This window comes from Melospiza melodia, chromosome 6, assembly GCF_035770615.1.
Source record: "Melospiza melodia melodia isolate bMelMel2 chromosome 6, bMelMel2.pri, whole genome shotgun sequence".
Classification (NCBI taxonomy): domain Eukaryota; kingdom Metazoa; phylum Chordata; class Aves; order Passeriformes; family Passerellidae; genus Melospiza; species Melospiza melodia.
Window position 1 is genome coordinate 52,369,243 of NC_086199.1, and position 14,784 is coordinate 52,384,026.

At 37.8% G+C, this 14,784-nt stretch overlaps 1 protein-coding gene across 7 annotated transcripts in view; it reads right to left on the reverse strand.

Moving 5' to 3' along the window:
- The window catches only part of NELL1 (neural EGFL like 1), a 275,787-nt gene that overhangs the window by 98,547 nt on the left and 162,456 nt on the right, over nt 1-14,784 (reverse strand). For 5 of the 7 annotated variants that reach the window (XM_063158166.1, XM_063158163.1, XM_063158162.1 and 2 more), the window contains one exon: nt 7,808-7,930. The exons of the other annotated variants lie outside the window; for them this stretch is intronic. In XM_063158166.1, coding sequence (XP_063014236.1) covers nt 7,808-7,930 — 123 coding nt within the window. The remainder of the gene's footprint in view (nt 1-7,807; nt 7,931-14,784) is intronic. 7 annotated transcript variants of the gene reach the window in all.

A 14,784-nucleotide genomic window follows, 5' to 3' on the forward strand; every position in this document is an offset into this window, starting at 1 on the left:
AAACAAACTCCAAAACTCTCTTCACAGCCAAAAACTCCAACTCTCTTCTGGACCAGCTAATCCTCTCTTTTATAACACTCTTCCTTACTAGTCACACCTGTGGCCAGTTAAGGACTCTTTTATAGCACTCATCCTTGTTGGACACACCTGTGGCCTGTTAAGGACAGGGCTGTTCCTAATCTTTGGTGATTAGTACAGCTGCAACTCCTCAGGGGTGAGATTACCTTCTGCACTATCTTTATTTTCTTGCATTCTATCCCCCCACACCTTTGCACTTATTCATATGGGCAGAAAAACCTGTCAGATTAAGTTTCAAAATATTTCACAAAACTATAGCTTTTCCTTCCTTTTGTACAGATACAACAGCTCTCTGGACTAGACCGCTTCTCCAGTAAGCACAAATCACTGCTACACTCCTTTTAAATTAGTTATAAATCTACAGCAGTGAGAAAGTCTGTGACAGCAGAGAGATCAGGATCTGGATTCTGACAGGTTACATGAATCATTGGTTTTAAATGAGCTATTTCCATAACTGATGTGCATTCTAAATCACCTTGAAGAGTCTCATGCACACAGCAGAGCACTGTGCCCTCAGAGAGGCTGTGACACTGGGCTGCACACTGCAGATGGGCACAGCTCAGCCTTCAGTGTAATAAAAAATAAAAGGGGGTTGAGAGGCACCCACCCAGCAGAGCTGCTCTGTCACTCCCTCTCTGGACAGGGGAGAGAAAATAGAACCAAGGGCTCATGGGCTGAGGGCAGGACTGAGAGAGAGATCACCCCCTGAATACCTTCATGGGCAGAACAGACTCAACCTGCAGATACTAACTGAATTTATTACTAATTACTGAATATTTATTACTAATTATTTATTACTAATTACTGAATTTATTACTAACAAAATCAGAGGATAATGAGAAATGGAATAAACCTTAATAAATCTTTCCCCCGATCCTCACTCCTTCCCAGGCTCCATCTCCTCCTCCCCAGCAGCACAAACATATGGGGAGTAGCCCCCCACTTCCAAGGCCTGCTCACAAAAACCCAACACTTACAAATATCTGAATTTCAACACCTCACACAACTAAATCTATGCAATGAAACTAAGAACAACACTAGAAAGAGTTTTAAAAGTACATGGCAAATTTACAAAGTGAGTTGATATAACTCAAAATCCAAACACAAACATAGCCATTGCAATGACTGTACCACATATTAATAAATATCTAATCATGAACAAAAATACAAAGATTCTTATGTTAAAATTTCAAATCCTCATTTTTATTAGTACAGTGGATTTAGGACTAAAGAAAATGTAGAGGCTTCAAGAATACTGTCTTGAGTCTTTGTCCAGTTTTAGAATGAAAAAAAATTATACTAATTCTAATTGCACTTCTGTGCAAATACATACTGGTTTAAAATTATTAAATCAATTACATCTAGAATGCCTCACCCAAAAAGTGTGACTATCCCAGCATCTTACACTAGCCATGGCATTTTCCTCATGCGCCACACGACACCAAAATGCAGGTGAATGCACTTGCCTACTTTTGCAGTGATTTATTCATTATACATTAGCTATAAAAAATATACAAAGCTCAAGACTGTGAAGAATGAAGATAAAAATCTCAGCATGAGTCAAAACTCCCATATTCTTTCATGAGACTGGTGAATATTACACCGGAGCAGCAATTAAAGCCATAATAAGGCACATCAACCATTCAGAGCCTTATAGCCACAAAAATTCCAAGGCTATGGGAAAGTCATGTTTGTTTCTTTCCATCTTGGCCTACATTTTATTCATAACTCACTCCAATGCTTCATAAAGGCTTTCAACTCCACTTCCAGCAGACACACCTGCATGCAAAAAACATAAACCTAAGAGGCAGCAGGAGTGATCTGATCTGCTTTAATATCAAGTTATCAGCACGTCTGACTCTCTCCCACTGCTGACATTTAAAGTTAATCTACCTTGCCTTTGCTGATGTCGGTATAAAAGGGACCCAGAAAGGCAGACTCAGTACAGAAATAACCAAAGAGAGTGGGTTTTTTTTTTCTTCTTTAGCTCTTACTAAAAATACTCTGGAGTATTTTTCCTATCAGGAGAAATTCTGTAACACATAAAAAATATTTTATCTTTAATCATGTGTTTACTACACTGTTACTATACTGCCTACACATTGGAAGATACACAACTTCTTTCATGGACATACCTTTCAGATTATTAAATGTATTTCAGACGAAAATACCTGCTTTGAAACAAAGAAAACAGCAGTGCCTGACAGCTCTCAGAGTGCCATTGGCTAAAGCAACATGTCCACCCATTTATAATTTGTGATTAAAGCAATGTAAAAGAGGCCAACTTATTGACTGACATCAAACAGAAGCAATTGTTAAAGTCTGAGAGGTACTCTTGTTGCCAGGAAACATTCCATGTGTATTATGAATAAAGACTGCCTATGATTATCCCCACTACCATACAAAAAAAAAGAGTGATATTCAAAATCTGATTGCTTTTTATATTAAGAATCCAAAGAATTTATTCCTGAATTAAGCAGTAAGTCCACCAGTAACAATCCCACTCCTAAATACACATCCCAAAGCAAAAATCCATAAGGACCCACAGTGCAATTAAGAAACCAAATTCCAGATTACACCAGAGTTGAGTCATTTAGAAATAGCAGCTCTATTCTTTAAGACTCCACCATATATTGAGTTTTAATCCCTTAAGTGTCTCCTGTGTAATGTTGCAGAAAAATGTAACAGGGAAAAAAAAACCTTAGTCTTTGCTCTGGCAGAAATAGGCCATTATACAGCCTAAATATTAATTAGAATAAACACTGTTTTGATTTTTATTTCACAATACCTGATGGTTTTCTGCCCAAGCATCAGTCACATGGTACACATTTGCTTTACGGTGTATGATTGTAACTAAATCCACCTCATTTAATCATTCCAATAAATCTGCACCTCGGTAGAAACCACTAAATGAGATGTTAATAGCACACTAAATATACCTGTTAGACAGATTGTACATGTAAAATGTGAAAGTACAGTGAACATTATTTGCACTTGATTAAGTGCTAGGCTTCTGTTCATTCTCCACGAGAAAGATTAGCAAACACACCTCATCCATGTTTCTGAGGAACTTCTCTTTAGCATCTGAATATGTTCAAGGCCACTTCTATCTTTCTGACAGTATATAAGGATGTCTGTGGGTAGAATTTATGCTTTAAAACAAACATTTTCAATAAAATAGCAAGAGTTAGGACAAGGTATGTATACCAACTACATCTAAATCTCCTTGTACAAAGGAAAACAACTAATTGCAACAAAACCTGGGTGGCAACTTGCACATTGTTCCTGGTAAAGTATGATGGGTGGGGGCTTATTTAAGGCATTTCATCCCAAATGCTGTCAATTACTGTAAGAAACCTTATGATGTTTCCTTGGTTCTTTTGTTTGGCTTCAGTCTGTGGTACAGGGCACAAGCTCTGCACTAAATTCTGCTAAGCTGTAGGATGTACATCCCACAGCAAGTGTTCCCTGCCTGCCCTCTCACTGAGCCACAGGAGACTGTGGGGCACAAAGTCCTTTATGCATTACACAAATGGAACATATTACTTCAACATGGCACTGCCACAGCATGTGGTGCAAGGCTGCCAAGCAGAACTGGAACTTAGCAGGACAAAGAGCAGAATGACATTTTCCCCTGATAGATTTTCCAGCCTCCCAGATTCAAGCCCTGTCAAGATTACACAGAGAAACACTGCAACAAAACACAGAACAAGAGCCTCTAAGGTCTAAAAATGGTATTTATATCTGTATTCACTAGCCCTGGCTCTTCAGCTGAGGCCATGACAGTGAGTTTTACTCATTTTATAGATGCCAGTGTTTTATGTTCACACACACAGTCCTATCCATGGGTGAAGAGTTACTCACAAACCTGGTTGTTCCAGGAACCCCAAACTGGAAACTGAAACTTCTTTCCTCTCACTGCTGCCACAAAGCACTGACTCCCCTGAGGTCCATCCTGACAGGTATACTTCAAAGCACCATGCTGTACCAGGTAGGCACCATTTGTCCACCACAGCTCTTTTTTAACTGGAGCACTCAGCTGCACTCATTTTTATCACTTTTCCCTTCCACTTGACATGCAGCCTTAATGCTGCACTATTACATCCTATCCTGAAGTTTAGTGAAATTGCTCCAATTGTCCTTATTCTACCCCCACCCATGAATTCTATACTTCATTCAGAGAATTCAAGTCAAAGGGCATGACATGTCTTCCACTACCCACCTATAACATTTTCTATGTCCCAAATCACTCTTCCTTTTATTTTTTGCCAAGCTTCCTTCACAGAAAAGAGCCATTTAACAAATCTGTAGAATCAGAATCTCTCTCTTTTCAAGTAGTTATACCTCTGTCCTCTGCTTTTTATGCTGTAATTTTTTCCAGAATGGATCTCTGCTTTACTTACCATTTTCTAAAGAAATCCTGGTATTTAATCTACCTGATTCTGGGCCCACTGCTCTGTCCAGTTTAGTGATGCTGATGGCACAGCATTATCCTGCCTTGTCATTTTAGCTCACCTCAGCTTCATTCTGCTCTCAGCTATTACCCAAATTTCACTTCTGCCTGAGATGCTAAAGCTTGCTTCTTAAAGTGAAATTGAAAGTATCCACAGGAAATCTTATTTGTCTCTAGTTTATTGTCTCACTGTCTACATATAAATAACTCTGTGTTTGTAGAGTTTTTATTGCATTCATCTCCACTTCTCTCTTTCCATTTTCAGTGTCACTTAAACTATGGCAGTGTCTCTTTTAATGCTGAAACCCCTTCAGGTCTTGGTCTGTGCCTTTTTTGCACCATCCTCCTCCTTGACCATTTCCACATCTTTGACACAAACTGGTCTTTAATTAAACAGCCCAGTGTCCTCCATTTACAGTAATGCAGTTCCTTATGCACAAGATATTTTGCTAGTCAAGACGTATGATTGTTTGATTACACAGGTTTGGGAGTTTTTATATATTCTATTTCCTCTTATATACTTGGGGTTTGTTTGGTTTGTTGGGTTTTTTTTTCCATAAATCCCAGCAATCATTATATTCATGTCCATATTATTTCTGCTCCTTTTTATTTTTCTGCGCTTTTCACAAAAATGGCAAACAACACAAATTCCTGCCCGAGTAATTGAGTTGTATTTGCCAGTAGCCCACAATACAATTAAATTCAACTACATATGTATTCTTTTCTAAAACAAATATAACAGTATCCTGGTTTTTTTTATAAAGACTATCAGTGTCATATTCACTCAATCCAAAGAGCATCATTAGTCTGATTTTACTTTTTATAACACTGCTAAAATAAATTGTTGAAATGGAATGCAAAATCATGCACAAAGTCAGTCCTTTTCTCTCAGCATAAAACCATCATTTTTATTATTAATCAGATTTCCTACTGAACCACAGAGATCTATTATTTCAGCAGTAGTTGGAACCACTGTCTTGTGTGTGTGCACATCTCCAACATGTAAACATTTATAAAGCACTTGCAGATGTCTCAAGGAGAACAGAAACATTTATCTTATCTTCAGGTGGTATTACAGCAAACATATCACCTTGACTTTTATCTATGTTTTTCCAATCTGTGTTGCCTGAAGATAAAGCCCTAAAATACTACAAGCCAACAGCAGTTTATAGCTGTCCTGACATGCTCACACCTTTCTCCTTGTGCCAGCATTTGTGCAAGGAAACCCTGTGGCAGGTGAGGGATGAAATATCACTGGTGAGCTCAGTAAAAAAGAGGCAGAAGTGCTGTTTCTGCTCTCATGGCCAAAATGGGAACATTTCTTCAATTAGCATCCAACTTGTGAAAACCTCATAGAACCACAGAACTACAGGCTCAGAAAATCAAACCCAGTACTTCATATTGTGTGTTTTATAATTCACTAAAATGCAGATGATTCTAATAGTAACTCATTAGCAGTAATGACTATTCCATGAAGTGCTGGATTATTCTTGTCCTTAGTGACTTCAGTAATTATTAGGCTGCAAACCCCTTTCTATAATCTGCAGTTGTCTTCCCAATTTATGCTTCCTAGTCAGAATGTAAGAACACAAATCCCTGTATTTCCATGCATAGCTATCTCAAAAAGGCAACTGTAACTACACTTGAATGTGCAATTCAAGGCATACTAAACATATATACATATACAATATGCAATATTACTATATACAAAAATATATATTTTAGTCGCTCAGGTTTCAATAGAACTTTGAGAGTAAAAACATTATCCCATTTCTCTAGTGCCATTACTAGAACATTACTAGATTAATAAATATGAAGTAGGAGTTTCACTTTGAGTTTTTGGCACATTAAAGGTATGAAAATGAAGAAAACCAGTGTGAAAACATAGATTTTATTAACTAATCCAAACATCCCAATTTCAAAGAAATATAATTAATATAATAATGTAGTAATAATAATAATAATAATAATAATAATAATAATAATAATAATAATAATAATAATAATAATAATAATAATAATAATAATAATAGTAGTACAGTCAGGCTGTTCAGTACCCAGGCCTCCCTGAAACTCAGGTTGTCTGTGCTGCAGTTCATATTTACTGTAAACCAGGAGTACAGTGAGTTTCTCCCTGGTATCACCTGTTGATCTTCAATACAGACAGGCCAAGGTTTTTTAACTTGCCCAACACTTCCAGTACATTTTTCTATTCTTTATTCAATCCTTCACTAACCATTTTAGTTTTAAGTGCAGGGATGTTCTGGCATTGGTGGAAAGTACCCAGATAAAAGTCATATCAAAACCATTCTGATGGTTGCTAATTCAACAGCTGACAGGACAATATTGGTGAAGGACTTCAGCTTGAAACAGGAATGATATCAAAGCTCATTGTCCTTTAAGGAATTGTTTGGCCCATTTACAAGAGTCTGAAAAATTAATATTCAGCCTCTTGTGCCCGAAATTGTACAGAACATTTTATCCAGTACATACCTCAGTTTCAATTGTTGTCATTTAAAACAAAAATTAAAATTTAGTTTTCTATTACTGTAATTCTGTTCAGGAAGTATGAAAACCCAGAAAAGACAAAAACCAGCTTTTTCTGAGACAAATATAATTCATAAATGCATGAGTTACAACTCAGTAGTACTTCAAGACAGAGCCCTCACTAATCCAGCCCTCCTCTGATCTTTCATGAGATATTTGCTTCTCTTTCTACTGAAAGAAAAACATAAAACCAATCCTAAATAAAAGACATGCCATAAATGAATACTTCACAGAAAGCATGGCTGGCTATCATTATTTCTTGCTTACAAAAAAAGAAATCTTTAAAATACACATTTAAAGATTCATATGTTAAGAAAGTTCATTATTCTGATGCAGCCAGTCAAATAATAACCACACAATGCTAGCATGAAATGCAATTATCCTAATTTAAAATGTATCTCATTAAAACTTAAAAGCCAAAGGTGACAGTACATAGCATTCAGATTTTATAAAACATGAACACCACTCAAAAGCTGCATACTGGCTCAAATGACAGTATTCAGTGCAGCAAATATAAAGTTCTTTTCCCCTTCCATTCCAAAAATATTTCCTTCTTCCTAAGAACGCATGCACAAACCAATTCCCATCATTGGCCAGAAATGTCTGAAAGCACAGCACTGCAAAGTGCAGCCCTGCTCAGTTCCCAGAGTGCAGGTGAGTGGCAGCAGATGTGATATATGGTAAATAACAAACTGGCAGGTGTGTGGTGTCCCACGGGCACACACTCACCTCGGCACACGGTCCCGTTGCCCACGTAGCCGGGCTTGCAGGTACAGCTGTGGCCCCTGATGGTGTTGGTGCAGATTGCATTCTCATCACACCTGTGCTGCCCACTGCCACACTCATCGTGCTCTAAGTGGGGAGGGGAAAAGGAAAAAAAACCTATTTACAAGAAGCATTTACAACAATTTACAAGATTTATTTATGTTTTATATTTTATGATTTATGTTTTATTTTTTTTATGTTTTATGTGAAAAACGCCAATCACTTGTTTTTAGAATTTTAAAAGTTTAATAGTAATAAAATGGTTATAAAAATAGTAATACAATTAGAGTAATAATAATTTGGACAATTTGAATCAGAACAATATGAGACAATAAAAACAAAGAGTTATGGCTGGTCCGGGTACCTTTTCTGGGCAGCACGAGCCCGAAAAAGGACCCACGTTAACAGAGGGTTAACCCTTAAAAACAATAACATGTTGCATATTCATACACCTCATACATGATGCATAAATTCCATTCAAACGCAGGATTCTGTCTGACCACCCTCAACTTCTTCCTCCCAATCCTGACAGTGCCTTCGAGGCAGGAAGAAGTACATTTCTTCTGATAAGGGAGCAATAAATTCTCTTTCTCTGAAAGATTCAGGTGTCCTGTGGCTGCTATCTCAGTGTGAGTCCTTTCTTTAAAAAAAGTATCTTCCATAGCATAGTTTCTACTTTAACATTTTTTATAACCTAAAACTATATTTAACACACTACTTAAGAGAATTAATACAGCATAACTTTCTAACATAACACATATAATATTCATTTTGATACTTGCAAAAGGCCAATCATAAAATACATGCATTTTTCACATTTTATGTTTTATGTTTTTCTTTTTGTGAGCTTTGCAGTGAGCTGATGTGGCACTTGGAAAGCAATGGGAGAAGCAGGATGCTGCAGTGGCTGAGTGCTGGGGGCTTGGCATGGGAGTCAGCTATGGGCTTGCTCCTGTTCAGAAATCCAGTATGAGCATGGCAACAGGAGATTATTTAGGGTTCAAAACAGAAAAAAAAAAAAAAAAGAATGGGTGAGGAGGCAAAGTAGGGCTGTGACAAAAAGCTATGAAGAAGATTATCAGGGAAGAATATATGCTGTGAAGATTAACCTTTACCTCACTGTCCATCAGCAGCAGCAGTGATCATAAATACAAGCTAAGTAACACAAGAGGGGCCCTACCAGGCTGCCCTTTAACTACACAGTTCAGCTGTCACAACTGCTTGCCCTAATTCATGCTGAACTGACTCTTGCTCTAATAGCATGTAGTAACATTTCACATTTTTACAGCACCAATCATACCATGGAGCCTCAAAAGGGTTCCCAGACAAACAGGCCACATTTTGCTTTCATCCAGCAACTCCAGCTGCTGCCCAGAGCCAAATCTGCCCCAGCTCCTGCACTTCACTCTCCTGCTGCCTTTTTGTTCTTGTAGAGCACCAGTTAGAGGCGATGAGCTACCTGACCCCAAAGCTTTCTGCTTCTTCCTGTAATTACAAGGAGCTTCCCTCATACAGGATTGCACAAAGAAAGTCTGAATCTTTTACACTTTTGCGCCGGTGCCTTTACAGTTTTCTTCAGTGGAGCCAAAAGAATGTAATGAATTATCTTAAAACCACATAAGAAAATCAGAATCTGGAACCCTTCTTTGTAGCCTTCATTTATGCAACCACAATCATCAGGCTGATATCCATATGCTGAGAGGTGAAAGCTGCGCTTTCCTGGAATTGGGATTTGCTTAAGCTTTTTACCAGTGCATCAAGGTGTTCAAAGGACTAGAGACTAAGTGTGGCCTTCTACAGATCACAGAGAGGCAGTGCCTCTAAAACACGAGCAAATACTCATTTTTGCAGCCTAAACGAAGCCCTTTGGAAGAGTCTCTCCATTGAGAACAGCAGCATCACAGGCTCTGACAGGCTGCAATTAACCTCTGCAATGCTCTCACTCTGCCACAGTAAAGAACAACAGCCAATTTCAAGATCATTCAAGACATGTAAGATTTGAATAGTGAATTCTAAAGAATCCACTAAACCAAATACTTCTGGAGCACTGTTGATAACTATTTGCAGAACATATATCCAACATGTTTTCCATTTTTCAAATACATTTGACAGCAAAATGATATGGATTGCAAGTTTTTTCTCTTAAATAGCATCAAAGCAATATATCAGCCTCTCACTCTTTGCTTTTAGCAAGAAACACACACACTCTCATATGTGCCTGGCTTCAGCTGATAAACTCATGCTTGAATTTATACTTGTTAGTTTATGCTGGTCCCTAGCTCTGCTTAGTAATTCACTGCAGCTTCTTGCCAGTTTTCAGAGGCCTTACATATTCAGAAAGCAGGGTTCTTGAAAGGCTGCCTGTTCTCCCCTTCATCTTTAAGGAAGCTGTACCACAGGCTGATTCTTTGCTGCTTTGGTCTCATGGTGCTCAGGCTGCTGGGTCAGACACAAAAAGGATCAAGCCATCCTCCAAGGAGGCATTCCACAGCAGCTGAGGCTGTATTATGCTTTTTATGAAAAGAGACACCCTCTCCATAATCTCTCCCTCCTCTTCCTACTTCTAATTGCCCTGAGCTTTCCTGTGTCAGTGTTCTCTGTAATGAGCGTGCCTTTGCAATAGGCCCATGTGTGTACACAAGATCATTCCTACTCCAGCAATTGCCAAAATTAGTCTATTACCTTCTCAGCACTTCAAGTATAAATAAAGACCTCACAGGGTGCCAGATGTGTTTTTTTCCAAAGTACACAAGAGACAGGATAAGTCTGCTATGTTGTTCTAGGACTCTGACAATGTAAATCACTATTTAGCATTTCTGCAGATACACAGATGCTGGAAATGTCAAAAGATTGAGCACTGGCACAGCAGCTATCCCACAGTAATATTTTGCACACAGAGGTCAGTTGTATCTAAGCTGATATCATTTAAAGAGTCAGCAACAAATCTGAACATGGGAACCTGCCCTTCATGAGACATCCTGGCACTGCTAGCACAAGGAGGACTAAGGGAGCTTCATCTGCATGAGAATCCCAAGATTTCTTAGCAGCAATATGGCTGCAGGGATGGGAACTTCAAATGAAGTTTTCCCTGGAGTAGAGATGTCTATAGCTGATGGTGCTACAGGCCTAATAAGAATGAGAAAGCATTGATTTCCTGCCAAGGTACAAAACTCTTTTCATCCAGATGAAAAATCCTTAAGAATCTCCCAGTACTAAGTTTTCCTGGGTTTTATGTGCCCTCACAGAAGCTCATCCTTTGGAACACTTGTGTGTTCACAATGGGAAGGGAGCATGGAAATGCTCATGCTCTGTTTTAACTCAAATAAACTTGTGACTCATTTGCAAAGAATACTGCTTTCATACACACACTGCTTTCCAAAAATCCCCATTCAAGCATATCAAACAGAGCCTGCTTTTGCTTTAATGTTACAGAAAATACTGCCCAGACACCAAACAAAACTGGCAGAGAAGGACCCTGCCCAGCAGGAGAAAGGAGTCACAAACAGCATCATTCCAAAGCACCAAAGGGGGCAGAGGCAAGACAAGAAGCCCAAAGTTGTCCTATTTTGACTATTTCCCTTGTAGCTGGAAATGAGAAGCACAAGAAAGGGACTCCAGCAAAGGAAAACAAAGTAACTTTTAGTTTCTTATGCACACATATATGTATATGTAAACAAATGAGCTGCCATGCTCAGGAATGACAGTCACCATGAAATCTGACTGAAGTCATCCATCTCCCTGAGCTCTATTTGCTGTACAGTACACACCAAATGAGTGCATGATCAAAGATGAAAAGATAAAAAGAACAGGCATACTGAAAAGGACAGAATTCCTTGATCCAACTATCATCCAGCTGGATTATTAATGTTTATTTCAAGAACAGCCACAACAGCAGCACCATTCTTTTCTTACAGAAGGCAAGTCAATTTGTTTATGAAATTTCTGTGACCTGCCTCCAACATCAGCATCTCTGTTTCTCAGGATTGCTGCATCCATTTCATGCTTTATGGCAAAGCCACAAGCTCAGTTAGCTTATTGAGCCTTTCCCCCCCTCTCTATAAAACAAGGATATTACAAGATTTTGCTTTTTCCCTAGCATTTATCATTCTTCTGAAATCCTCAATACTGAAGATTTTACAGAAAATTAAAGGATATCAATCTTCTACTGCAAAAAAAAGGAAGAGTCAAATGTCCACTGCTCATTTCCTTTGCACTTTATTTATTCTTCCTGTAACTAGAGATGAGGGATGGAAGGATACATCATCTCTGATGCTTCAACTCTCCTGGCCCTATTTCCAAGCTACTGCTAAGCCAGAAATATATAGATAATATATAAAAACTTAACATTTTCTTTCTGGACAAAAAAATGCCTACAATTTTCAAAAGATTTAATGATTTTTTTCTAAAATGTTAGAGAGGATCTTCTGAGAATTTTCTGAGTTCAACACCTAGGTCGGGCTATGTTGGGAAGAAATGACTATGAAGTTCATTTCTCCTTTAGCCTTCACCTGAGAAAGGCCTTTGTAAGAAATTAATGCCTCCAAAAGCATTTGTAAGAAATTTGAACTCTAGAATTTGTATTGTTTGTGCTTTGTCTAAAATATTGAATTGAAAATTAAAACTCTATGTTGAAAATATACAGCAAAAAACACATAGTGAAGATAAAAATCTTTTGGTCAAGAGTCATAAAATCAGGATAGTTTTCCTTTGTGCAAAAGCACATAAAGGATTTCAAACCTATAATTTCTAAACTGTATACTTAACACAGGATTTATTTTTAAGCAAGAATGCTGAAATTTTTATCTTCATTTTCTTTAAATAAAGATGCTCTTCAAAAAAAGATGGGATGGAATTACAGGAGACATTCCATTGTAGGGTCTTTCACTATAGCTACTTTCACTTCTCATTACAAGAAAAGGCCCCAATTTAAACTTGCTTACAAGATGGAAACAATTTTCTTATTGTAAGAATTCTCTTTCATTACTTCCTCAAAGCCTTCATACTTCAATAACACAACATTCATCTTTGGAATACACTGTGCAAAGATGGTGACTATCCCTTTATTAATATTTTCATAGCTCTGAAAAGAAATCTAAGTTCTTCTCTAAATTGCTGAGATAACAGCCAGCTTGTGGGGTACAGAACCACAAATGCAGCAAACATTTCTGTGACCAAGAGATTTAAGGGAGACAACTCACAGAACAGCAAGGTCATTGGATGCCACCATTTTTTATTAACACTGATACCATTTGTAAAGAGTACATGGCCCAATGTAAAATTAATTATCTGGCAGCCATTAAGCAATGGTCTTTGAAAACTCAGAAAGGAGAAAGCCATCTCTCCAAATACTTGTGAAAAACCAGTACTTCTAAAAAACTAATTCTTTGTTGCATGTCATTAGAATTCTATGTAATAACTAAGGCTTTTAAAATGATAGACTAAAAAAAATTAATTTAGGCAGAATTGTGGATTTAGTGGAATCAGGATTTCAGCTCATAAGAAGTTGAGAAGAAACAAAAGAAACAGCTTTTAAACAGATTGAATAAAAGGAAGCTTTATTCTGAACACACAGGAAGAATGTCCCACAGAAAACCAAGGCAATTAGAAACAAGATGCATACTTCAAACAAGAAATTACATTGGAGATAAATGGTAAGCTGGTGAATGATAATAGTTAATTGTGAATTCAGAAAACTCTGGGTAAAAAACCAAAATCAAATGTGTTATTCTACTCATAAGAATCAGAGAAACAAATTAATTTTATCTATACCCATTCCCAGCTTCAGCATCCAAGCTCACCCTGCCCATTTCCACAGGGAAACAGAAGGAGGAACAGGGTGCAGAACAGAAAAGTCCCACTTTTTCCTTCTTCCCACTGTGTCCGTCTGCAGCTCTGTCCCTATGAGCACTTAAACATCCAAAATGCTGGCTGAAGCACGCCCTTTGCCATTCTTTTAATAAGAAACCAAAATGCCTTTGTAATTTATGACACAACAAACACCTTCTGGTGTTAAACATGAAATTATTTAGGCTGCATTCTAAAAGAGTAGGCACACGCTACTCTTGGGTAATTAGGAAGAAATAGTGGGATTTGATTTGAATATGAAATTCCAAATGTGCCTGCAGTTGCCTCTTGGAATCCAAGTCCTCACAACCTGAAGGGGTTGTGCTGTACCACATCCCCTCTTGCCCTGAAGTTCTCCATGAGATCCCTCAGTGTGGGAGATGGGGAGGCCAGAGGCACACAGGGGATTCCAGACACCAGAACATCATGAATTTATACAACAGCATAATAATATTTATCAACCTGTTCTCAATGCCTTTCCCAAAGGATCTCACTGTTCTGCTCAGCTCTGACCAGCTGACACTTTCAGTATCTCTTCTCTGAATGGTAATGGCTAATTTAGAGCATTTGTGTATGTGCCTAATTTTTTCCCCCCAAGGGAAAGGTACTTTATACTCTGATCCTCTGTTCTGCCTCACTACTTGATAAAAACAACTGCCAATAGTACCCATTTGAATTTCCATGAGATGAGTTCACTGAGCAGTGAAGAAATTCTAAATTGTTGTAATAAAAAAGTTTATTTTTGACTAAATCAAGATGAATAATAGGTAGCCTTGCTGACAGCAACATTGCATTTGTTTTCTGCAAGAGGAGAAGGGAAAAACCATTGATATCTTGCTAGCACACTATAAAATATTTGCACATATACCTTAAATGCCTATATTACGTTTTGTAAGGAAGTGAGAAGAGAGACATTTGGTTTTACTGTTTTCTGAATACAATCATAAAAAAGAAAAAAAGAAATCAAAGTAAGAAGTAGAAAAGCTGAAGAAGTGAAATCTTGAAAATCCTTGTTTTAGATTTAGACACATTTCACCCCAATCAGAAGCTCGCCAAGGTTAAAGAAAAACAGCACTGAACAAACTAGATCAAATGTC